At 46.8% G+C, this 24,879-nt stretch overlaps 1 protein-coding gene across 9 annotated transcripts in view; it reads left to right on the top strand.

Annotated features, from left to right (window-relative positions):
• Positions 1-224: 224 nt before the first annotated feature.
• Ntf3 (neurotrophin 3) overlaps positions 225-24,879 on the top strand; it is a 69,488-nt gene continuing 44,833 nt past the window's right edge. For 2 of the 9 annotated variants that reach the window (NM_001270869.1, NM_001270868.1), the window contains exon 1: positions 1,965-2,182. In NM_001270869.1, the coding sequence (NP_001257798.1) occupies positions 2,165-2,182 (18 nt within the window). In that variant the 5' untranslated portion in view covers positions 1,965-2,164. Of the gene's footprint in view, positions 443-519; positions 678-1,222; positions 1,694-1,964; positions 2,183-24,879 lie in introns of those variants that run through there. The other 7 variants (XM_087659444.1, NM_031073.3, XM_087659443.1 and 4 more) reach the window with 7 other exon arrangements.

Below are 24,879 nucleotides of genomic sequence, written 5' to 3'. Positions count from 1 at the left end.
CTTCCTTCTCCGGGAATCAAGCACCTCTTTGGTTGCAGTCTGTAGAGCCCCGGGACCAGGAGCTTGAGAAATGAGCCCCTAGAACTCCGCTGGCAGGGAGACTGGCGGGAAGGGAGGGGGAAAGCGGGGGGGGGGGTTGGGGGGGAAGGCAAGTGCGGGAAGTGGGGGAGGGCAGGGGCGGGCCAGAAGACCGCGAGAAAACCAGAACCTCACAGAGCACGCCCAAGCCAAACCTCCAAAGTGCTGTGTGGCAGGGTGAAGGGGAAAACTCTGCAGCCGGATCGGATCCCGAGGAAGAAGATATTTTGGCCGGAGGGAAGCCTTTGAAGGAGAACCCAGCCCTTTTGAGGGACCATTCGAGGTGACGTCCTTGGGCCTCTGTGGGTGCTGCAGGCCATTTTCGATGTGGCAGCCCCCGTCAGCCAGGATAATGATGAGGCAGGTACAATCTATCTAGTATGCAGCCCCCCCCCCCCGACTCTGACTCTCCATCCTCTCTGGCCTCCCTTCACCCCGCAGCTTCTCTCGGCCTTAACCGGTGAGTGCAATTCTGGCACTCCTGGGTGTGGACCAGACCCATACATCTCCAAGGAATGCGTGTTCAGGTTTTGAACCTGGAGCCTTGCTAAACCTCATTGCGAGCTGCTTATCAGACTCCATCAGGAGGCAAGGAAGAGGTGGGCTATTAAATCGCCTCTCCTAGTGCGTGTGAGTCAAATGTCCTGAGAGAGGCAACTTGGAGGGGAGGGGGGAGGGGAGCACTTGGACTTGAGTTCCACCTTGCAAGAATGAGGGAGGCAATGAGGAGCGATACTATACTACTTTCCCCTTACCACTAGGATTCCCCGCCTCCCCCTTCACTTCTCTTGGATCGCAATTGAGCAAAATCTAGATGCTCTCACCATTGTAAATTCTGAGAGGACCAGCTTGGGTCAAGTGAGGGTCTAATGAATAGCTAAAATTATCTATAAATAAGACCTCTGCCTCCACCCTGGGATCTTTTCCTGGAATGAGTCTAGCGGTTGTGGAAGAAAGCACCGCTATTTTCAGGGAGTCCAAGAGGTGTGTTGCTTTTCTTCTGGGCAAATTGTTTTTGTACAGAGTGGTGAGTGCTGGGCCAAGGCTCAGCTCCAGGGCCCGTCCTACCTTGAAAGGAAGGGGTAAAGAAGTTAAGGGAGTGTGTAAGAAGTGGGACTTTGACTCGTGCCTCTCCTTTTCTCTCACACACATGCGGCACACATGCAAGCCACCCCTCCCTTGGTTGCTCAGCAGTCCCTCTCGCACCAGACCTCAGCAACTTAACTTCCTAGACAGTTTGAACTGTGCTTTAGGCTGAGGAGTTCAAGGGCAAGCAAGCAGATTCCTGTTGTTGTTAGAGGAGGGATGGGGGATGGGGAGGTTGATAAGGGGGTGGGGAGAGATCCAAAGCTAGAAGGGTCTGAGGTTTGGAGGCAGAGCTAAGGTTGAAGCTTAAGCTTTCCTGAGCCAAGGGGCAAGAAAGGCCTTCTTCTGCCTGGTTAAATAGAAAAGAGAAAGAAAGAAAGAAAGAAAGAAAGAAAGAAAGAAAGAAAGAAAGATTAAAAGAAAAAAATCAAGAATAAGACAAATCAAAGATATTAGCGTGTAAAATATGATAAATTGGATGTTTTCGTCGGCTCCTCTCCATCTCTAAAAGGCAAGGTCACAAGAGGAGGTACTAAAGAATAGGCTATTTTGAGAGGGCTTATTTGCTGTTTGTTCGTTTGTTATCTTTTGAAATGGACTAGGAGAAATGACTAGGTCTTCCCTTTGGTCTCAAGAGCAAACTCCAAAGTGCCAGGGCACCGGCCTGCAAGTCACTGCGGGCGGGGCTCGGGGGCGAGTGGCTTGGCGCGGAAGGGGTTAAGGCGCTGAGCGCGGAGCCATCTGGCCGGGTTGGCTGGTTATAACCGCGCAGATTATGTTCACGGGACTCAGAGTTGAAGGCTCCTCTCCTTACCCAGCATCTCCGCGCACCGCCCCGCGAGATAGCCCGGCGCAACTTTCTTCCCTCTTTCTTTCTTCCTCCCGTTTTTTTCCCACCGCTGGGTAGTGGCTGCGGCAGGGGTGGGCGAGACTGAATGACCGAACTCGAGTCCACCTTTCTCTTCATGTCGACGTCCCTGGAAATAGTCATACGGATGCCATGGTTACTTCTGCCACGGTAAGGGGAGGTGGCGGGCACGTTGGGTGGGCAGGTCCCGGAGGGGGTGGGGGATCGCGTGGGGGAAATTTTCCTGGGGATCCGCGTGGGGGCCCCAATTCTGCACCCAGCCCCACCCCCATCGCGCAACACACTCTTAACTTTTAGGTTCTTGTGCCTTCCCTAAAGTTTGAGCTATAGAATCTGCCCAGGCCTTGGCGCAATTACCACCACCCTCCTTTCACATGCATGCACACTGTGCGCGCGTGGATACGGCTTTCCTCCTCCTCCTCCTCCTCCTCCTCCTCCTCCTCCTCCTCCTCCTCCTCCTCCTCCTCCTCCTCCTCCTCCTTGTCCTTTTCCCTCTGGTCCCCTGGCTGCTCAAGAAACCTCCCTCAGTCTGGGAAAGTGATCAGATTTGAGAAACCTGCATCGGGAAGGGAAGGAGGTGAAGGCGAGGGAAAATGGGGACCACGAAAAGGCAAGAAAGGGATTCTGCACACCCGGCTCCACCTCATGCACACATACACACCTACAACCCTCCGATCTGGTTCCCCCAGAAGACTCCCGCGCATACTATAACAAAAGCGAATAGCAGACAAAAATGGGGCTTGGAAGAGGCCATGATCCCGGCTTGCGCCCTGCACCCCGCTGGCCACCAGACAGCGATCGACCGACCGCCTCACCACGCAGCCAGGCAGGGCGTGGGCTGGGGAGGGGGGTGCAAAGCTTAGGACCCGACCGTCAGGTTGGGGGAGTTGAGACTGTAAGCCCAACAGTGCGTACCTGCGTTATTGTCCCACATAAACCTTTTTTCTCTGAGAGGGTCCCTAGCTCCAGGCTACTCTGGCCAGCGCCAACCCAGTGGCTCCCCACCCTGGGTCTTCGCGCAGATGTTAGAGCTAGCGCTCAGCCTGCGGGTCTGAGACGCAACCAGGGAACGGTGGGTACCTAGGCGGTGCCATCGGTAGGGATTTGGTACCAGTTTCTCAGAGTTCTTTTTAGGGTCCCCGCCCCCGCCCCAAGAGGTGGTATGGGAAGGCCGGGAGCTTTAGAGACCCTCAGAGTTAGGTCGGAGTTAGAAGAACCCACAGCGAACTGGACTCTTTTCTGTTACCACCACGGAGCTCTGCATAGTGGTGGATACTTCTAATGAAATTTGGCACTCTTGAAGGTGTGGAATGGGAGGGGGTGGGGAGGTCCTCTTTCCTTGTCGCTTTCGGGAGTGAGTGGGTGTGCATCCAAGAGGCGCTACTGCTTTGCGCAATTTTGGCGTTCTTCCGCAGCGCTCAGATACGCCTTACTGGAACTCCAGCACCGAATGGTGTGGACACAGTTGATTAGAGAGGTCGCAGGCTGGAATTGGAATCGAGGTTCGCGTATTCCAGATCTGGGAAGCACCCACCAGATTGACCCCGACCTCTGGCGACCGGCGGGTAGCAGGTTGAGAGTCTGAGTGAAGGCTGCTCTAGGACGCGGTCCCAGCCAGGGCAGGCTGCTTGTTAGCTAGTGTGCTGGAGCCCCTGAGCCGGGACTTGTTTATGAGTGTGAAGAGGTTGGGGGCGGGGACCTGATGGGGGAGGGGAAGGAAGACTGTAAGGGTGGGTGTTACTCGCTGAGTCTGAGGCTGGAGATTCTGCGGGTTATGGAGTGTGGTGGCAAACCTGCTTTTCAGTAAAGGGATGTCTTTCCACTACAAACCAGCGGCTGAGGAAATAGCTAACTAAGCACACTGCCCTAAACGTCAGTTGTTCCAGGGAAGCTTTACAATCGGTTCTGTTTTCTAAACAGCCCGAACTTTGCCAGTTTACTCCTTCTTCCCTGATCTTGAGGTGTTGCTCAAAGAAATTTGAGAGGTGGAATCTAGAAGGTATAAACCCAACTATCTCTGCCTTCGAATGAAACAGACCCGAGTGTAACGTTGGGAGAGAGTGGAGAGAGAAAAAGAGAGCAGCGGGCTGCTGTATCTGTATATAAAGATAGAAGAAAGTTTACCCGGCGTTTGCCTCGGGGAGAGCAAGTAGGATTGCCCTTTGGTGAGGGCTATGTTGAAGCTGGCCTTGAGAAGATCGGATCTGTTTGAGTTGGGTCTGATTTCTTAAGAAGGGAGACCGATCCCTGGGTGGCCAGAGAACTAGTTGGGAGGGCTTTCTCAAGTCTCAGTGAGAGAGGGGCTTGGGGGGTAGGAGAGTAGAGCTGGGGGTGGAGCTCGCCCCAGCTTCTTCCAGCCTGGCTGGCCCTGGAGGGGTGCAGAGCTTGTGTGATGGGCATCTGTGTGCTTAGCAGGAGATGAGAGCTTGTGGGAACATAGGTGTAGCTAATGAGAAATCTGTGTCTGGGAAGGGTGTCGGAGCTGGGGAAGTGTAGTATGCTGAAGACAGATGGCTTGTGCGTGCCTGCACAGACACATGGGGTGGGTGTGGTGTGGGAGGGCGGCTGTGTGTGTGTGTGTGTGTGTGTGTGTGTGTGTGTGTGTGTGTTAAAGGTGGACATGTGTGGGGGCTGGATGCCTGAAGATTACTAAAGGGATGTAAAGGGAGATTACCTGAGGAGAGTGGAGTGTTAACGCCATAGGCTTGGACAGCCCTAGGATTTAACTAGAAGGACTCTGGGGCACACGGAAAATAAAGAAGCACAGGCTCTGGCATTCGTGTAGAGAACAGTGCAGGGAAGGACAGCTTTTGCCTCTCCATCTTCCAGTGAAGGAGCCGGCTGGCCAGCCCGGGAGGACTTCGAATGAGGGTTACACGTTCAAGGGGAAAGTTCCTGTGTGTGGGAACAGGGTCCAGTGACAGGAAGTGCTGTGTGCACAAGACTCCTGAGTAAAGAAATCCTTTTGGATGCCAAGCTTTAAGGACTCACACTGCGTGAGACTATGTAATGGGCTCTCTTATTTAGTAGACGGACGCGCTACCACAGTTAATGTTGATTATTATTTTAAAAAAAAAATTAACCGGGTGCCTCCTGGATGCTCAGCTCATTGTTGGGGGCTGAGACATGGCATTCTGCCTTGGAAAATATCCCTTCTCCGGGTTCAGCTGACTGTTACAGCCGTTGCCAGGAATAGAGAGTGAACTGGCTGTGGAGGGTTCTTCTAGATCATGGGAGCCAAAGGGAGACTGACCTGACTTGAAATCTATCTGTGGTTTTGTGAAAGAGGGTGATAAAGGTAAGGGATGATGGATACTTCCCTGGGTGGGAAGAGAGCTGGACAGTGTTGCTGCTGTTAATAGGGAGTACATGCTAGGCTGAGAATAGGAAGGCTGGGAAATTCCAGGTAGAAAGTGGGGGTGGGGGGATGGGAAGGGTCCTGATCCATTTCAGGATGGAGTGAGAGAGCAATGTCTCTTTACTAGCCGGAATGAATCTTGAAACGTGGACCTGGGGGAAGGTACAATGATACTCATGAAAGGCTAGGCTGGTAGTGTTTGCTGGGCTTGGAGGCTTTCTGCGCTGTGAATCCAAAGCTAAGCTGAGTATGTCCTAATGCTTTTGTCTATGGGCTTGATGGAGGCTAAAGCAACCATGAGAAAACTGGACAACAGGATGGAGAAATGTGCATAACATTAATGATCCCATGAAAGAGTATGCTGTGTGCTTTTTGTAGGGTTTCTGTAGGATTGGGGAAGGAGGAAGTTTGGTCTTGGACGCTTAGATCTGTGTCTTAAGAGAACAAAGGTATGCATAAAAGAGGAGCTGTGGGTTTCAGGGAGTGAGCACAAGGAGGAGCTCACTGAGCTCACTGGGGTGTGGAGTAACTGGGCCAAAGCAGGAGGAACAGTAATATACTTTAGGGGTAAACACATCATTCACCCGGGCCAGCTGACAAGGAACCCCTTCCCATCATTCGAGGGCATCTGGGTGGGACACTATTAGGCTAATGACAGTTTTGATTCGTGAGATAGAAACGGTACTATTTTGAGGTTTCCCCCCCAGGGTTTCAGGGAAGTTCATCTCTTTGAGAAATAGCTGGTGTTGGGCAGAGCTGGTGCCCCTGGTTTTTTTGTGGGAGCACAATGTCGAGGTAGCAGGCTCACAGCTGGAAGCACTTGTATTTAGTCTGCCACTTTGGAACGACGGCTTTCTGATGTCTGGGACTCTCCGTGCCCCTCCCTACAGAGTGACTGTTGAGGAGGACTGTGTCAGAAGGAAAATGTATTCCTCTTTACCTGACAGAGCACAAAGGGACCCGTTATAGAAGCTGTGGTCGATAGGGATTCAATCTACGTGTACTCAGGTGCTGGTATCTGTCAGTCACTGGGAAAATGGGATCTTTGTCTCTCCTGGATAGCATCACATCTTTGATGCTTACCCATCACGCAAACAAACAAATAATATAGTTTTCTCCAGGCTTGCCTCAGTTTACTACTTATCCATAAACTGGAGGCAGGTAAATTGAGATTTCAGTTACTGGAAACCTGATAGGTCTCTGGATTATTCAGGGAGAGAGGCAACACAGGGATCAGTTATTAATTTTCAGACAAGCTGTGCTTTAGCATCACCTTCGCAAGCTACAATGCCAAAACAAATGCGAACTTTGAAAACGCAGAGCGTGGTAATTGTCCTTGGCATCACCGTCGTTTGTATAAGAGGGAGGCAAAGTCCAGCCGCCCTGTGTTACTGTCAAGGTCTGTGTTTCTCTAGACGATAAGTCGTTGGCAGGCCTCAGCCTGCCTGGAGAGAAGAACCCCAGGGCTTGGAATTGTGAAATGCTGCATGCCCAGTGCAGCAAGTTGGGCACAGCCACTCTCCACTGAGACAAGGACAAAGGCCCAGAGGCACTGAGACATCCCAGTCCTCCCAGAAGTTAGCACACGCTGTCAACTCCTGGCTCTGAGTCAAAGCTCCCATCCTGGAGTTCAGTGGCCATAAATAGTCAGGAGCTAAGTTATTTCCATGAGGCACTAAACCAATTCTTTTGCTTTTTTTGGCGAGATTGGGCCAATTAAGTTGATTGGAAGAGGTCACTGCTGATGGGTCTCTCATTCCCCAAGCAGGACAGGCCAGGAGAGTTTAATTACATAACATTTCCCATCTCTGCCTTTGCACTCCCAGACGGATCAGATGTTCAGGCCTTTCCTCTTCCCCTCCACTCAGGATGCCTAATTGAGCAAGCTGCTTCTGCTGCAGGCTGCAGACCTCCTTTTCCTGAGCAATTCCAAGGCTCCCACCCTAAGCAGAAGGGCTGCAAATCCAGGTGCTGGCTGGAAGTGAGAGAAGGGGTTTGGGGGTGTCATGGAAGATCTTTTAAACCCACCACTGTTTCAAGACCTCAGCAGCTGCTGTTCTACTCATTAATGTTGCGGGTAGTTTCTGACATTGGGGATATTGACCTAATGGCTGTTGGACTGAGTTTTATGTAAGACTGACTTTGTTGGAAAAGGACCAAATCTTTTACTGGAGCAAAGCCTAGGGCCCATGCCGGGTTGCTGATAAGGCCAGTGGATACATTTTGTGCATGGGCCAGCACCTGCTTATGAGATCACAGTACGTGTGTGCATGTGTGTGTGTGTGTGTGTGTGTGTGTTGGAAGATACATGAACATAGGAGCTGTCCTGGATGGGCCAAAAACATTTTTAGAGCTTATGCTTATGTGGGTACTGGCTCAAATTTATTTACTGTGGATAAAAGAAGCAGTTTTCTTTCAGATCATTTGCATATGAGAATTGTGAGTATTGAAGTGTGGGGCCAGTGTAAATACTACCTCATCCTTGCCTGGGAAGAGCTCTAAGATCAAGAAGCCAGAACAGAAGCAAACAAATAAACAAAGAAAAAACACAAATGAATGAACAAAAGAAATAATATATAGTAAAAATATATGAAGAAGTCTCACTTTCAAACTGTGAACACACATGTAGGTAGTCCAAGAGATTTTGATAGGTTTCTGCAAAGCCAACTCTAATTTTACCTACAAATACTAAGGAACTAGATATAGTTATTTTTATGTGATCAGACTGCATTTGCTGTGTGTTCATTTCCTTATCTGTCATAGTGCTCCTCTGACAATATTGATTAAGAACTATTGAGGTCTCTAGAACTCTGGGCATCCTCCCATGATAGAATTCTGGTGTGTTCTGTTATGATTGCTCATTGTCTGGCAATATCACCCAAGAAGACATCTGAACAAGTGATTTTTCAAATGAAGCAAAGAACTAAGTAGCTTACTCATCTCAAAGGACTTCATTCAGTACTAGGTGGTCTTAAACAGCATGAGGCAGCAGATGGCCTGCTGACATGGATATGGGGATCAAGTTTTTAACTGAGCTCTGTCACTAATTAACTGTTGCTATGTGGCCCTGAATATTCACCCCAGGCCGTGATTTCCCTGACTATAAGTGAAGGGCTTGAATTAGAAGACCTCAGGCCTCAAAGCTACCATTCCAGCTCCACCACTCCAAGATTCTACATTAATCCTGTCCCATTTAATCTTTGCTAATATGCCTTTACTTGGAGCGTGCCTTGGCACATTCTAAGGAGCTCCTGTTTTTATCTTTGGAGAAAGCTAGAAAGGCATGCAAAGAATTTACCAGAACATTTTGTTTTGTCCAAGAATGCTCAAGATGTTGGCTTGGCCTATACAATATACAGTCTACGGAGCAGATTGTAGTTGGGTTTGGCTTTCTGGTAGACCTGATGCTAATCATTCGGCATCTTCCTCTCTAATACCTTTCATTGTCAACATTTCAATAAAAGATGAGCACCCATCTTTATGACAATGACAGTATATGAGTAGATAGTGGTTCTCAGGCATTATGACAAATATTGCATGACATTATCTCAACATCCCCAGACAACCCCATGAATAACCAAGGATACCAAAGCTTTCCTTCCTGAAGCCAACAGAACTCCAGTGTCTACCAGATTGTGTTTTCTGTGTTCTATGATATCATCCAGATGGGAGCTGGTCCTCTAGCCCTCTGTGAAGTTTGTCACCCCACAGGATAGCCTACTCCACCAGAAGCTTCCTTTGCTTGTGCAAGACAAATGTTTAGGATTTTTAGCCACCTGCTGGCAAGCATGTGTCAGATCTGTCATAGCTTCCATTCTCCCTCATACCCGAATTTACTTCCTATACTGTTGACAAGGGAAGTTGCCCTTCCAGCATGTGGGTATTGATCTAAGTCACAATTGCCTCCTTGTAAAGTCTATAATAGTGGAGCTGGACATCTGGTTTTGATCCACAAGCCCATAAGAGGTGGTAGGTCCTAGCATTCCTGAGTCCTGGGATGAGGACTGCATGAAATCTAAACTTACATGGAGAACAGAGTTCTCTGCAGAGATGAAAGATGACTGGATAGGGCAGGGAACCCAACCATTTAGACTTGGGCTTTGACTAGGCAGATTTCTTGCTGGAGGGTTGAGGGACATGGGTTGCTTCAAAGGACTGAGCTCCAAAGGTGTGCTTGGTACAGAAAAAGCAGACATCATGTCCTTCAGCCCTAGTATCTGCCTCCGAATTTCACTTTCTGGGCAAAAGCACTTCCAAGGGTAGGGAAATTAAAAGATTTCTAAGAGGTAACTCTTATCCTCTTCAAAGGGTGTGGCTGAATGAATGCTCTTGAGACACACACACACGCACACACACACACACACACACACACACACACACACACACACACACACACGAGCATGTGCGAACCTTCAAGACCAATAAAAGAGGTGACTTTGTTGTGTTGCTTACAGGTATTTTCACTGTAAAACACAGCAAAAAACACTGACCAAATGTCCTGATTGTTTTACTATATGCTCCAAATACATGTAGTTACTCTGTTTTAAACTTTTCACATGTAGGGCGATGCATTTCTTCTCTACATAAGAGATATTCATTCATTCATTCTCTCTCTCTCTCTCTTTCTCCTCTCTCTCTCTCTCTCTCTCTCTCTCTCTCTCTCTCTCTCTCTCAGAGTGCCAAGAAGTTGAAACTTACTACAATTTACTGTTCCCTTCTGTTTCTAGACCTAAGCCTCCAACATTTAAAAATCTCTTCCCTCCCCCTCTGCCTCCCTATTGTCCCTTGAGGAATGTATTTCAAGTTCTCAGTCTGGGATTAGTTCCATCCTGTGTCTAGCAGACCTGTTTCTGCTGGTTTATACGGTACTTCCACTGGGTTCAAGAGTGAGGTGCAGCTGTAAAACTCACCTGATTTCCCAACAGGTGTGCTCCACCACAGAGAAGAAGCTTGGCTCTGCTGACACGCAGCTGGTTCTCTAGGATAGCGTTAGAGCCTTTCTCCCTGCATAGGACTCAGACTAATGGTGAATTTTAAACAGAGCCCTTTCCTTCCATGGGCCTCTGCTTCCTGATCTGGAAAAGAAGGGAGTTGGACTCATGGGCTGATCAAAAGGAACCTGAAGGATGTAACTATTCTGATGTTCTATGGCTCTGCTCGTCCCTCTGCCTCACCATGGTTCATGCCTGGGATTTTCAGGTACTCCTTCTGGCCTGGAGTACTTACGTACAGAAATGTGGAGGGGGTGGTGGAGGAAATTAAGTTATGTGATGCCAGATAAGTTATTGAACATATGGATGAGTGAATGTTTATGGGGTGCTGAAGAAGCAAGCTTGCCAGATTTGTGGTGGATCTTGGATTGCTAGCTGGGAGCATGGGGGAGAGGTTTATGTGGGATGAAATTGTCTGTGGGTAGCTGAATTCAGAAAGCTAAATCCGAAAGATACTAAACTGTGCTTCATGAGACCAAACCTGCCTCTGATACTCCCAGAAACTAGTTGCAACTTGGAACATCCTTGAGCCATCCTGGGTCTTGTTTTCCTTCCCTAGTAAATGTCCAAGCGAAGAGCTTCGATGAACTGCCGAAGTCTTCCTGTCTTCTCGATAGATTGGTGGATGGGAGGGCGAATGGATCAAGAAAAGGACACCCTTAAAAAGTTTACAGGTGATGGGAAATAGCCTGGTGCAAAATAGAGAGGAGGGATCAAAACATGTGTCTGTTCTCATATTGGAGGCAGAAACAGAACATGTTGTGTGTCTGTTTATGTTGTAGTTTGAATGCTCATCTCTCCAGCTTCACCAGTAATATTAAAATCATCTTAGGCACGTTTGTTTCTCCATTACCTTCCTTGGGAAGCCTCCCTGCATTCCCCCAGAGAGCCCCGGGCTCCCTTCCCACCATCCTCTATGTTATAGCACTTTACAGCCTGTGCTGCAGTTGTATTCCTCTCTTCTTACTAAAGGACAAAATTCTTGAAGAGGGGTCTGGGCTTCTCATCTTTGTGCTCACCAACACCTGGATGGTCTGCCATGGAAATGTGTCGACTGGATGCACAGACGTACAAGAGAAGTGTCGGTGAGCTTAGTAGTAGATGGCAACAGGAGTTGGACTCAGCAATGGTGATGCACCTCTCCACTAGTTCTAAAACGTGTCCTCTGTGATTATCTTCTGCTCTGTCCCAAAGGCTAGGTCATAAATGCTGACAGCTTAGTTGCCAAGAAAGGCTGTTTTAGCTCTCCATTGAACTCTTTCCCTCATGTCCTAACCTACCTAGTTTTGTATATTTGAGCTCTTGGTCTTAAGGAATTGGGTGCTATTGGACATGAATTGGAGTAATCCCTTTGAGATATTTTGAAAGTGGGTCTGGATACATGTGTAAAGATAATTCAGTGTGTGTCCTGCTGGTGGCTCTGTGCTAGATTTTAGAGAAGATGCAGAAATGGATGAGGCTTTGGCCTGAAGGGCTGGAAGTAGATAGGTACATGTCACATTATAACCAGGCTCCAAAAGAAAGAACGACGAATATTGAAGGTGGAAGGAAGGTTTCCTGACTACGGCTTTGTAGCGTGAATGAGATAAAGCATCCTCTCGATTCAGGGACAGGCCCAGCCTCTACTTCTGTGTGACCAGGGTTGTATTGCTTCTGAATTCCCCAGGGTCAGGCCTGGGGTAGAGGGGAGGATTCTTGGAGCCTTTGGTTCTTCATGGAAACAGTCTCAGGAACATTATGGATAGATAAAGAGGTGGTACTCTCGGCAATGTATGAACAAGATTACATTCAGAAGTGGTCCCCTTCGCAGCTGAATCAGCACAATGAGAAGGAAGTGGGAAGGCAGCAGATCTTCCTCTAAGAATTGTTTCCCTGCCCCCTCACTGACTTCTATGCATCATCTCTGCGGCCACTTCGCACACAGGGACAGACTGCCATCTACTGTCCACTTTTATCCTCTGAGTCCTTCCTGTTCAGCCAGCTCCTTGTCCTTCCCTCCCTTCATCTTTAATGGTTATACAGACCACAGAGAAATAGACGGTGGGTACTTGTTCCATGGTTTCTGCAAAACTTAGTGTAACATATTACGTGGTTTTCCATTTTGCTTCACGAAGTGCTGTTTAAAAGAGGCTGCCTGGCATTTCTCGAGGCTCCCTACGGTTAGTTGGCAGGACCTGGTGAAAGGCAGGATCTCGCCATCAGCTACCTTGGGATATCCTTGGGAGATGAGGGAGCTGCCCAGTAGGATGAAACACTGTGTGTCTGAAGAATGAAGATGACTGCCAAGCACTGTAGTGGCTGTGGGGTGTAGAGGAAGGTCCCGGCAGAGAAGAGGTAAGTGTGAACAGCTTGTCCTGCATCTCCACTCAGTAACTCTACTATTAGGAAAGATGGTCCGGAAAGCTTGAGGTGTCCTATGATTGCCCCTGAGCCAGTTGCTGTCTAACTCCCATGGTACGCCTGCCCAGTGCTAGAGCCAGAGCTTCTCTTAAAGGAACTGCATCAGTGTCCTGACTTAAGTCTAAGATTCCTTCCTGTCTGAATTCATTTCCCCCAATAAGCATCGGAGAGTTCATTGGTGTTTCCTTTAGGCTGTTTGTTTGCTTGATTGTTTGATTAATTGATTGATTGATTGACTGCTTGATTTTTTTCTTTGAGACAGGACTTTTCTCAAGTCCAGGGAGACAAGGGATTCATTTTGTAGCTGAGGATGGCCTAGAGTTAATAGTAATTCTCCTGCTTCAGCCTCCCAATTACTGGGATTATAGGCATGGGCCACCATACCTGACTTGTCTTGTATTTTAATTGTCGTAAGACTTGAATAATTCTTTGTCTACTGAGATTACTTTTGGATAGTTCTTTGTCTTATTCTTCCTGTGCTTTTTGTTCTTAGTATTTAAATTACCTCCCGGGGAATTTCCAGAGTGTTTATTTCCTGTTCTTGTCCTTAGATATAATGTGTGCACATGACAGAGGGTGGGGAGGGGCAGGACCGGAATAGAGGGTGAATTCTATTGGGTATTGGAAATCCACTTAAGTTTGAGGATCAGGTTACTACTTAAAGGATCTCAGCACCTCACTACAGCCCTCAAACAGTTTCTTGGTTTCTTTTTGGTTACCCCAGTGCCCCGTTAACGTTGACATCCCCTTTCAGATCTGCTGAAGGGTCATTTTTTCATATAACAAGCTTCCTGGATTTTGAGGGTACTGTTTGACAGAGATAAAGTCAAGCCAAGGTCCATTGCCAAAGGTCAAGTTTTAAAATTTATTTTTTACAGGTATGAGTGTTTTGCCTGAATGTATATGTGTGCCAAGTGCTTGAGGGCCAACAGAGGCCAGAAGAAGGTTTTGGATCCTTTTGGGATTGGGGTTACAGACAGTTGTAAACTGCAATGTGGAATCGGGAATTTGAACCCAGGTCCTCTGAAAGAGCAGATGAGACATTTCTCCAGCCCCAAAGATTAAGGTTTTGACCAAGTAGAAGCAGGATATGAGAGGGTTAGATCAGGATTCCAGGTATTTATCATGTGGTGGGATGGTTATCTGGGATAGAAGTAAAAGGAAAATTCTCTCAGACCAACTAACATAGAAAGAGATAATTAGTCTCCAGACAATTGCTTGGTGCCAAGGATACCAGGAAATGGTGGTAATTTTCTGCTGGCTTGTGATATAATTTTTAGTGCCTGGTGAAAGCCAGAGATTGGGGATGTAACTCCAAAGAGAGGAAGAAAACGGCAAGAAGTCTTGGTGAGTGGTACCCAAGCCCAGCACAGCATCGGGTAATAGAGTGGGGAACAGGAAAGAGGGCAGTGTGAACTGAGAAAGGTGTGCAGACAGCGTGGGAAGGCACCAGAGCACTGTGGGACTGAAGTGCTCCCTCTGGCTACAGTGTGGAAGTGAAGAGTGGCTAATGGTTTTACGGACAGAAGGATAAATGAATGAGTGGGCAAATGAATAGAGTATGGACCAAGAACCGCAAGAGTGATTGATCTTGAGTCATCCTTGCGAATACTTTGTCAGAGAGTTCCTGCTCTGGGGAGATTATGCCAACCTGGGAGACAGAGCATGACACAGACGGTTAGGGTGTGGCTGGCCACATGGAAACTGAGTTGAGAGTAACTGCAGAGCTGAGTGTGGGAGTTGACAGTAGGGGTCAGGGGCTCCCAGTCATTTGCCTTATATATTTTCCCATCCTAATCTGATTTCATTCATGATCAGAGGAGAAAAAGCCTTTGGAGCTTACAACCAGAAATTTTGACATTCTGACAGTGACTTGCTCCATAGAAGGCCACTTGTACCGTGGGTCTTTGCTAAGCTCATAGCGGAACACGGCCAAATGCTGGAGCTTCAGGGACACTTAAAGAACTTCCAGGTTCATCCTATGGATTGAGACTTGTGTGGAGGGTATAGTGAGGGAAGAAAAGTTCTACATCCCAAAGAACCTCTTTTTTTCTTTTCAAATAGTAGCTCACATGTTCTAAACCCCAAAGAAGTGCTTTTTCGAATAGTAGCTCACCCGGACCTTGGTTGGCAGGCACGCATCATTCAGGGTGTATACGATGAGAATGTATGAGAGTCATGCAGACAATGGACACACAGCATGCCACCCAGCAGCCTCAGAGGTGGGAGTACTACAACTGTCCTGGGTGAAGCCAGTGAGAGTCAAAGATGAATCTTGGACGTCTAGTGACATCTTCAAGGCTTTTGCCCAGCAAAGACTCTCCGTATTCTGCTTTGCCCATTCTCACCTTAACGCTCCAGGGTCTGTGAGCTGTGGCTGCTGGTGCTTGCTCTGAGTTATTATTCAGTCTAGTAAAGCCTGGGTGCTCATAGTTTGCGACGATCATCAGGTGATGCTACTATGTAGCCTAGATTGGGTGCCACCATAGACATAGGCAACTGCCCCTCACCTGGCCTCCCTCAGCCTTGTCAGGCATCTGATCTCTTGCCATCCCTAGTGTACTTCAGAACTCGTTATTTTGAGGATGTCAAGGTCATTTGGCTTCAGCATTCTTACTTATCCAGTGTTTGCCTTAGAAGTTAGAACATGGACAGGCTCTCGGCATATTCTAAAGTACAACTCTTCCCAACTACTGACAGAGATATTGAGGGTAAAATGGTGGGGTAAAGAGGGGAGAAAAAAAAAGCAGACTATCATCTGGGGGGCATTATTGCTTGTCTAGGCAATTTTATCTCATTAGTTCTCCCAGCACCCCTCAGGGCAATCAGTTTGCATAATGTGCTTTTATCGCAACTCGTTTATGATCACCTTTCCTAATAGCTTTTCCTGGGAAAAGCAGACAGATGCCCTTAACCCTAGATGAAGTCAGCCTCTTACTGACACTGGTGGCCCAACACAAGCATCAGCCTTGGGATGGTCCTTCCAAGAGACACACCTGACCCCAGGTCTTAACCAAAGATATTCCTATGAAGAAGTACTCATTACTTGTCTTAGTATTTCCTGGGATGTGTAAGAGGTTTGGGGAAAGAGGGCTCCAAAACAAGCCTGAATGGTTTTGTTTCCAATCATATATTCCCAATTAGTTAAGTGAACCATATGGTGCTATTTGCAAGCCCTGGGTTTCTTGCTTACAACTCTGTGAAAGATGCTGTTGGAGATGCCATCAGGCACGCTGGGGCTGGATGTGTAACATCTGCTGCTGAATGTGTTCTGAAGACCCTTAGACATGGAATTCTCAGGACTGCTGAGAGACCTAAATGCAGCATAGGAATTACCATGGTGTGGAATGGATGGTGATTCAAGACGACAGAAATGTGGAGAGCACTGTGGGCTGCTGGGTAGGCAGAGGGGCTGGGCACTCTCTGCAGGAGGGACTGCTGTGTAAGCTGCACACCACAGAGCCATTCTACAAAGAGCCTGAGAATCAGGAGACGCCAAAACTATCTCTATAGCTCATGCAGACTAAACAAAAGATATTCTTGGCTATGAGAACTACTTTCTCCTGGTTCCAAAAGTGTAACAATCACCTTCAGGATTGACTGTTGGCCTTTCCTTCTTCCTTTCTTTCTTTCTTTCTTTCTTTCTTTCTTTCTTTCTTTCTTTCTTTCTTTCTTCCTCTCTTTTTGTCCCCAAGTCTTTTGATTAGAGGATTGTGATTCTTCCTGGAGCAGTAAGAGATGAGTTGAATCAACCATTCTCAACACTAGGTGATTGACTTGGTTTTCTGGAGTCGGAACTAGGACATATTGACAAGGACCACGAACTAATAAAGTTGACTACAGTGTTGAGGGATTGTAAATGGAGTGACTGCAACCATCAATAGGACTGATTTTCTGATAACTTGCCTACAGGATGATTCCCAGACATTTATGTACAAATGTTCCTTGGGCTGTCTGCGCCTTAAGCTGTTGGTGAAGGCATGAGAGAAGGGTATGGAAATATGACAGTAACAAAGGAACCAGACTCTTCTTTCTTGTGTTGCTCATGGATAGTCACAACTTCTCAGATCCTCAATCTTCTCTTGTGACACAAACTATAATAAAATGGACGCTATCTGTGCAACATTAGGTGCAGTTTCAGATGACCTCGTACTTAGGAAAGAGCTTTGCAGGCTTCAGACTGCAAGTACATGGCATGGCTTAACCTGGTATTTTTGTGTGTGTGTTTGTTTTGCATGTCCTAGTTTGCTTCCTACTTCAGTGATAAAGACCATGACCAAAATAAATTGGGTAGAGCGGGGTTTATTTTATCTTACACTTTATAGTCCATTGTTAAGGATGCTGAAGCAGGAGCTCGAGGCAGGAGCCTGGAGGCAGGAGCCTGGAGGCAGGAACTGAAGCTGAGGCTACGGACCATGTTGCTTCCTGGGTTTGCTCCACACTCCTTGCTCCTCTTTGCTGGCTCAGTTTGCTTTCTTATAGCACCCAGGACCACTGGCCCAAGGATGGTACCTCTCACAGTGGGCTCTCATCAATCATTAAACAAGAAAATGCCCCCACAGGCTTGCTTATAGGCCAATCTGATAGGGGACATTTCCTCAGGTGTCATTCCCCCTGTCAGATGACCCTAGTCATATCAAGTTGGAAAAAAAAAAAAAAGAAAACTAAGCAGTATGAAACCCAGGACTTTGTGTATGCTCGACAGGAACTCTACTACTGAGCTACAACCTCAGCCTAATCTGCTACCTTCTTACATGATTAACATTGATGATTCCCCCTAAGGCAGGCTGGGAAAACGTTGCCTGGAGAGACCCTGCTGTTCCTAGATGTGCTTCAGGAGGCATCCTAAAAAGTGGGAAGAACTCTTGCTGCTGCTCTGAGAGGCAACTGTTAGTCTAATTCTTTCTGACAGTGTCACTGGGAGCTAAGACTTGGGGCTCTTCCCTCTGCGAGGTGCCACACATGGGCAAGATGCTCAGAGGAGACTCTTCTGGGCGAGAACACTCAGCAAAGCTGGATTACTTCAACATGGACCAATCGCCACTCCTGTAAAGCAGCTCCATTTGTCTTCTTTTTTTTTTTTTTCCCATCTTTATTAACTTGAGTATTTCTTATTTACATTTCAAATGTTATTCCCTTTCCCGGTTTCCAAGCAAACATCCCCCTAAACCCCTCTCCCTCCCCAGCCTCCCCCCATTACCGCCCTCCCCACAACAATCATGTTCACTGGGGGTCCAGCCTTGGCAGGACCAAGGGCTTCCCCTTCCACTGGTGCTCTTACTAGGCTATTCATTGTTACCTGTGCAGTTGGAGCCCAGGGTCAGTCCATGTCTTTGGGAGTGGCTTGGTCCCTGGAAGCTCTGGTTGCTTGACATTGTTGTTCATATGGGGTCTCGAGCCCCTTCAAGCTCTTCCAGTCCTTTCTCTGATTCCTTCAACGGGGGTCCCGTTCTCAATTCAGTGGTTTGCTGCTGGCATTTGCCTATGTATTTGCCATATTCTGTCTGTGTCTCTCAGGAGAGATCTACATCCAGTTCCTGTCAGCCTGACTTATAAGCTTCATCCATCTTATCTAGTTTGGTCTAAGAAGTAGAACAGAATTTCCTTCCAGCACCAAAGCACATCCAATGGTAAATCTAACGAACACCCTAGTTCACTGCCTTCTCCCTTCTGATGACCCTTGCCTTTATATTCTTATCTCCTTGGAAATCCATCTTCTCATTTGTATACATGCAGTGCTCCGGTGTCATTGAGATTACTAAACATTCAAATTCCTTCTTGATGGCTCTACTAATGTCTTTGTTGGGACCTCGATCTGAGGAGTGGGGTTTCTTATGTATTCACGAGGCTGGCTTTCTTGGATTCTGATTTCAGCTGGTCTCCTGTGACATACATTCTGTGATACACCTGAGTGTGGTTTCAGCACTCCGGGTTAGTTTATTGAACTGTCAGTGACTTCTTGAACGTTACCTTCATGTAGGGATCCCTCAGGCAATGGAAATCCCCCTTCTTGTTTTTAGGGTAGGCAGTTAGGAATTTATTTTTAGTATATTTTTGTGTGGTGTGTGTGTGTGTGTGTGTGTGTGTGTGTGTGTGTGTGTGTCTGTGCGCGCGCGCGCGCGCACATGCTCAACACTCAGTAATGGATGAATTGTAGGGAGGGTTCGGCATGCTTTGTTGACATGCAAATCTCTTCACAGTTCTTAAGAATTCTCCTATCACATAAGAAATGAAAGCTGTCTTTCATGGTAGGAGAAAACACTGTAAGAAGAGCTGGGCTCCTTAGCACGTTGCCTGTTCCACTTAAAAGAGATGAAACTATATGATTAGATGTACAGTTGTAATTTTTAAAATACTAATTTTCCTATTTAAACATATGTCTTTACGTGCATAAATGTATGTGCACCATGTGTTTGCAGATTCCTAAAGAGGCCAGAGGGCACTGAATCCCCTGGAACAGGTGGTTTGAGCCTTCTGATGTGGGTGCTTTGAACAAAACCCAGACCCTCTGCAAATGCAGTTAGCACCACTAGCTGGCCAGCCACACGTTGCTGTATTTTAAGACACTAGTTCCGCTGAGCACCAACATGGGTTTAAAGCCCACTCTGACCACTTCTTAGAGGTAGAGCATGGACAGCAGCTTCAAGATTCAGTCAGTGTTTTTAAGAATAAAATGACATTGAGGACAGACAGTAGTTGTGTTTGTCCCAGCTCATTGTTGAGCGTCTCCTACAAGATACAGTCATAGTGGCTTTTGAGTCCAAAATGTGGGTAGGGTTGAAGAGACGTTAGCCGACACAGTTCTGAGATGAATTTTTAGAATATTACTAATAAACCTAAAGAGAAAATAACTGATCCTGTGCCATCTGAAGGAACACAAACACAAGAACTTCAAAGACTCCATAAGAGACTAGATCAGGAACCAGCGTACCACTATCCACCTACATAATAGCATGTGCTGTGAGCTCTACATCTAGCTGCCTGTGTGATTCTAGGTTTTCTGACTGATTCTCCCAGAGCCCCAGATTTCAGATCTCTTACAAAGACATTCTGATTGGTCCAGCTTGTGTCAGAGGCTCACACTAATTCACCAAGCTCATGGAGCAGAGAAACAACCCAACGTCATGCCATCAAAATAGATGTCCGCTCCAGGGACCCACCTTTCAACAAATTGGCAGCTGTTCTTCACGCATGCCTGATAAACTGAGCGTACTCAACTTAACATGAAACAGTGTTTCATGTTAAAATGATGTCATAACTGGAAGCAGCTATGGATGATGGGAAGATTCCCAGGTGAGAGTAAATAAGGACGGCCTGAGGGAGGCCAATCTTTTCTAGGCTGTACACTGTGTCTGTGCTGCCTGTAAGGCAGGGCCTCTGCTCTTAGTGGCTTCTACCCAAATGATAGGGAGGGATCCTGACCAAGACACAGAACAATGTGGGTGATAAATAAATGGCTTGGAGCTTCCAGAAAGGAGGGGAAAGGGTTACCTGCGGGACTCCAACTGTTACTGAACCTTAGAGTGGAACAAAACTGTCCCTGTCCTCTACCTTTGGGTAATTAGGGCCATCAAGCATCAGGACCTTTATGGAGTAAATCAGCATGGGATGAGTCCTGAGGAGTATGTTGAGAAGGCTAGGCTGCACTGTGAGACTCCCTCAGGACGGCAGATCTGGAACTCAGGACACCCTGGCTCAAGCCAGCTTTCTTTCCTATCATGTTCCTTTGTTTTCCACATGCACATCTCATGTTCTTCTTTAGAAATTGCTGTCAGCAATTTCTACCACTTGAGCGCAAAAGTTATTACATCTCCATTGTATACATCCCATTACTGACCTTGTATGAACCTTCTACTGTTTACTTCCTAACGTTATCGAGCTAAGCACTAGCTTAAACAATGAAAACCTTGGGGGAAGATCCCAAGATTTAGATCCTTAAATCTTAGGCTAAATTAGATCATCAGTCTGATCCAGTATGACGGTGTTTAATGTGATATTTTTTCAAATCTGCTTAGGACTTCCTGGCTTATTTACTTGCACATGAGGTCCTGAGTCCTGGATATTACACTGTGATCAGTGTCTTATGTCCATAAGTTCAGTCCTCCAGCTCCTCTGCAGGATAATCTTCCTTCCCTTAAGGTAGGGAGGTGAAACTAGGACCCAGAGACATCCCTGCATAATAGGAGTCCTGACTGCATGGTTTAAGGTGCTGCGAGCACCACATTGTGAGGTAGCTATTTCTACCAAGCAGCGTTCTATCTTCCCTTTAACACTCCAGTTTGCTACTTCAACTTGGAAAATTCTAGTAATACTTTAGTTCACACCCAGGTTATTTTGTTGTCTTACCCTTATCTCTTTGTCTCCCTCCTAGCTGACTTTTTTTTTTTTAATGAACAAGCCATTGCCTGTGGAAGAAAGGAGGTATTAGATCTAATACAAGAGAACTCTTGCATATTCTAATAACTAAGAGATAAAGGTGAGTGTGGAAGCTTCTTGCCTGTAATCTCAACACTAAAAAGGCTGAGGCAGGAGGATTAGGAGTTCAGGGGCAGCTTGGGCTTCACAGAAGGCATTGCCTTAAGAAGTAAAGGTTTTAAAAAAATAATAAGTCTGTAAGGATGTCTCCGAAGTAAAGAGCGCTTACTGCTCTTGCAGAATACCCAGGTTTGGCCACTAGAATCCCCGTGACAGATCTCAGACTCCTGTAACTCCAGTTCAGTTCCAGGGGCTCTGACATCGTCCTCTGATCTCCATGGGTATTGTCACACATGATGCACATACAACATACATACACTCAAATGCATTCCCACATACACATGAACTAGATTTAAAGAAACCATTAAGTAAATAAATGCATGTATATAGAGAGAATGTAAATCTACGAATTCACAAATAAAATAATGAACGTGTGAAAAAAATACTCTCGCTACCTTCTGTATGCAGAGTCTAAGCTTTTGACCATGGCTCACTGGTCTCTGCTACCGTACATTCAGACTCAAGTTGCCTGGCTGCTGCTAAGCCTCACTCGTTATACAGTTATTTCCAATGCTGAGGACTCCTTTCCTGCCCGACTCTCAGGTGCTGTAACCTCATCCAGAAATTTCCCCCAAAGCCAGATAAACCTTTGGCTTGTGATTTGCTAGAATGTATGTGCTCATGTTTGCCTCCCCTGCATGGTACACTCTTGAGAGGAAAGGTCCTATTCTAGTCATCTTTACATTTTTTCAAGGGATGCAGATCATATAAGACTGAAGTCCAAGCAAACTTCCGACAGGACAGGGCATGAAGATGTTGACAAGGTTTTTTTTTTGTTTTTTTCAGGACTTGTTCGGTCTGTTTTAGCTAAGACCTTACTACTCTGTTTTCTTTTTCTTCTTTCAGATATACATGTGTGCATGTGTGTTCACATTTACATATGTATGGGTGCAGATGTGTGTGTCAATGCACATGCATGTGTTTACCCACACATGGGAAGGCCTGGGGTTTATATCAGGAATCTGTTAAACCAGAATGCAAAGATATAGAAACCAGTCTTGCTAGTGAGTTCTTCTGAGGATCTCTTGACTCCCTCCACCTTTGCAAGCTGGAACAACAGGCTAGCTACTGTGTCCACCAGGCATTTACATGAGTTCTGAGGATTAAAACTGCAGACCTCTTGCAAATGTGGCAAGCATTTTAACCAAGGGACCGTCTCCCCAGGCTGAACTTATCTTAACTGTAAAGTTTGAGATTGTCTTTCAAAGCACCCTTATTTCCATGGGAATCTAGGGCTAGAAGATAGAAAGGGTTAGATAAAGGATGAAACGCCCTGGCTTTTACCTTCTGGGTGATACTGACATTAGAGGCCCCACCGATGGGTAATTCTTTTATCAGTATTTATAAAGGTTTTTCCTTCATTCAGAAATACGCAGTAGACTGGGGTGTAGCTCAATGGTAGAGCATTTGTCTTGTACACAGTGTATCTTGGTTTTGATCCTTGGTGCTTAAGTCAAAGTGAATCAGTAAAGATAGTGAAAATGTGGAAGGAAGAGAGAAAGAGACAGAAGGAAAGGAGAGAGGGAGGGAGGGAGGAGTAGGGGAGGGAGTGGGAAAGAGGGAAAACCTGGAAATACTGGTAAGTTCAGCTGTAAGTTAGGCACTGTTCTTTTTTTAATTTTATTTTTCTTGGATATTTTATGTATTTACATTTCAAATGTTATCCCCTTTCCTCCCTCTCTTGTACTCCCCCTGCTTCCATAAGGATGCTCTCACTCCTACCTCAACACCCTGGCATTCCCCTACACTGGGGAAACCAGCCTTCACAGGACCAAGGTCCTCTCCTATTGATGCCAGACAATGCCATCCTCTGCTGCATATGTGGCTGGAGCCATGGGTCCCTCCCTGTGTACTCTTCGGTTGGTGGTTTAGTCCCTGGGAGCTCTGGGGGGTCTGGTTGGTTGATATTGTTCTTCCTTCCTATGGGGTTGCAAACCCCTTCAGCTCCTTCAGTCCCTTCCCTAACTCCTCCATTAGGGTCCCCATGCTCAGTCCAATGGTTGGCCGCAAGCATCTGCCTCTGTATTTGTCAGGCTCTGGCAGAGCCTCTCAGGAGACAACTATATCAGGCTCCTGTCAGCAAGCACTTCTTGACATCAGCAATAGTGACTGGGTTTGGTGGGTGCATATGGGCTGGATCCCCAGGTGAGGCAGTCTCTAGATGGCTTTTCCTTCAGTCCCTGTTCCATTTTTTGTTCTTGAGGCAGTAATCAGAGTAGCAAACACAAAGTACCCTTTGCCCTCATGAAAAACTCAGCTTCCAATAGGTAGTATTTATAAATACAAGAATACAAATAGATACAAAAAATTTTCCTTGTGGGGATGGGTATTGAAATCAAACAGTGCAAGGCAGGCTGGGACACAACAGAAGGCTTGTGTGGCTGAGGCAGAGAGAGAGAGAGGGATGGACTCCTCAGTAGGGCCTTAATAACTTAGTGCAAAAAGTCTTCTTTGCCTGGTTGTATCCACTAGGTGATAAGCTGAGACACATGGTAGGAAGCCAGCATTTAAATCTCCTCTCAAGTGTGATGTGAAGCAGTTGTTGGGGGACGAAACTTAGAATAATGTCATTCGGTCAACATGTTTGAAGGTCACTTGGCTTACTTTGTAAAAAAATGGGCTGTGGGAAGAGTTAGATAAGTTTATGCCAATATAGTAGTTAAGGTAGAACAGTGGTATTAGCCTCCGTGGTCAGGATGGAGGATTCAAGAAGCCAGGAGACTAAGGCTCTGTTTGGAAATAGAACTGGGAAGGACTTGCTGGTAGAATGTGGGAGAAAAATAAAAACGCATCAGAAGAAGCAGCAACCAAACCTTCAGAGGAGAGACGGGACATTGTTCTCCATAGGTCAAGACCTCACTTAGCATCTCTGACAACTATGCACTGCCACCACACCCCAGAAAACGAAAAATAGAATGTTCAGGAGGCTTCCTTTATCTAATCTGAAGCACACACTCTGCCCACTGACCTACTGTACATAAACTCTGCTGTTAAAACGCAACTCATTTATTGACTTCCCTCCCAGGGCCTGATATGGTAAGGTATTAGGTATTATGTTCTGTGCAGTGAGGAAGTTTTTCCTTACCTCCTAGGGCTGACAGTACGTGTAGGGAAACTAGAAGCTCCAACTGAGTAATACTCAAGACAGAAGTGGTTGGACTGGACCCTGGGAATGGAGCCCAAGGTGGCAGTGAAGTTTCAGAAACTTCTGGTAGGTGATGGATAGGCCCTGGATTAGGGGAGAACATTGGTGAGAACATTGTGAGACCCCAGATAACACAGGCAGGAGGCAGGAGATGCAGAGGGGTATGTGGTGAACAGAACTCCACAATGTGCTCCCCCCCCCAAATCCAAGCAGAACACTGACTGGAGCTGTGCTTGGAGTTGCTTCCTCCACTTCCCACAGAGCATGGTTTGGGGGTCAAGAGCCCATCAGCTGCTTCTGTTTCCTTTTGGTTTGAGTTCCTGTCACTTCCTCCCTAGGAGTGGGAGGGAGGCAGACTACCTTCTTTGAGCTTTTGGGAAACCTCCCTTGAAAAGTTTTCCTCTGTTTAATGTTGTTC

The sequence above is a fragment of the Rattus norvegicus genome, chromosome 4 (genome assembly GCF_021556685.1).
Source record: "Rattus norvegicus strain SHRSP/BbbUtx chromosome 4, alternate assembly SHRSP_T2T, whole genome shotgun sequence".
In the NCBI taxonomy this organism is placed as follows: Eukaryota; Metazoa; Chordata; class Mammalia; order Rodentia; family Muridae; genus Rattus; species Rattus norvegicus.
The sequence above is the reverse complement of the archived record's forward strand: the minus strand, read 5'-3'. Positions and strand labels throughout refer to the sequence as shown.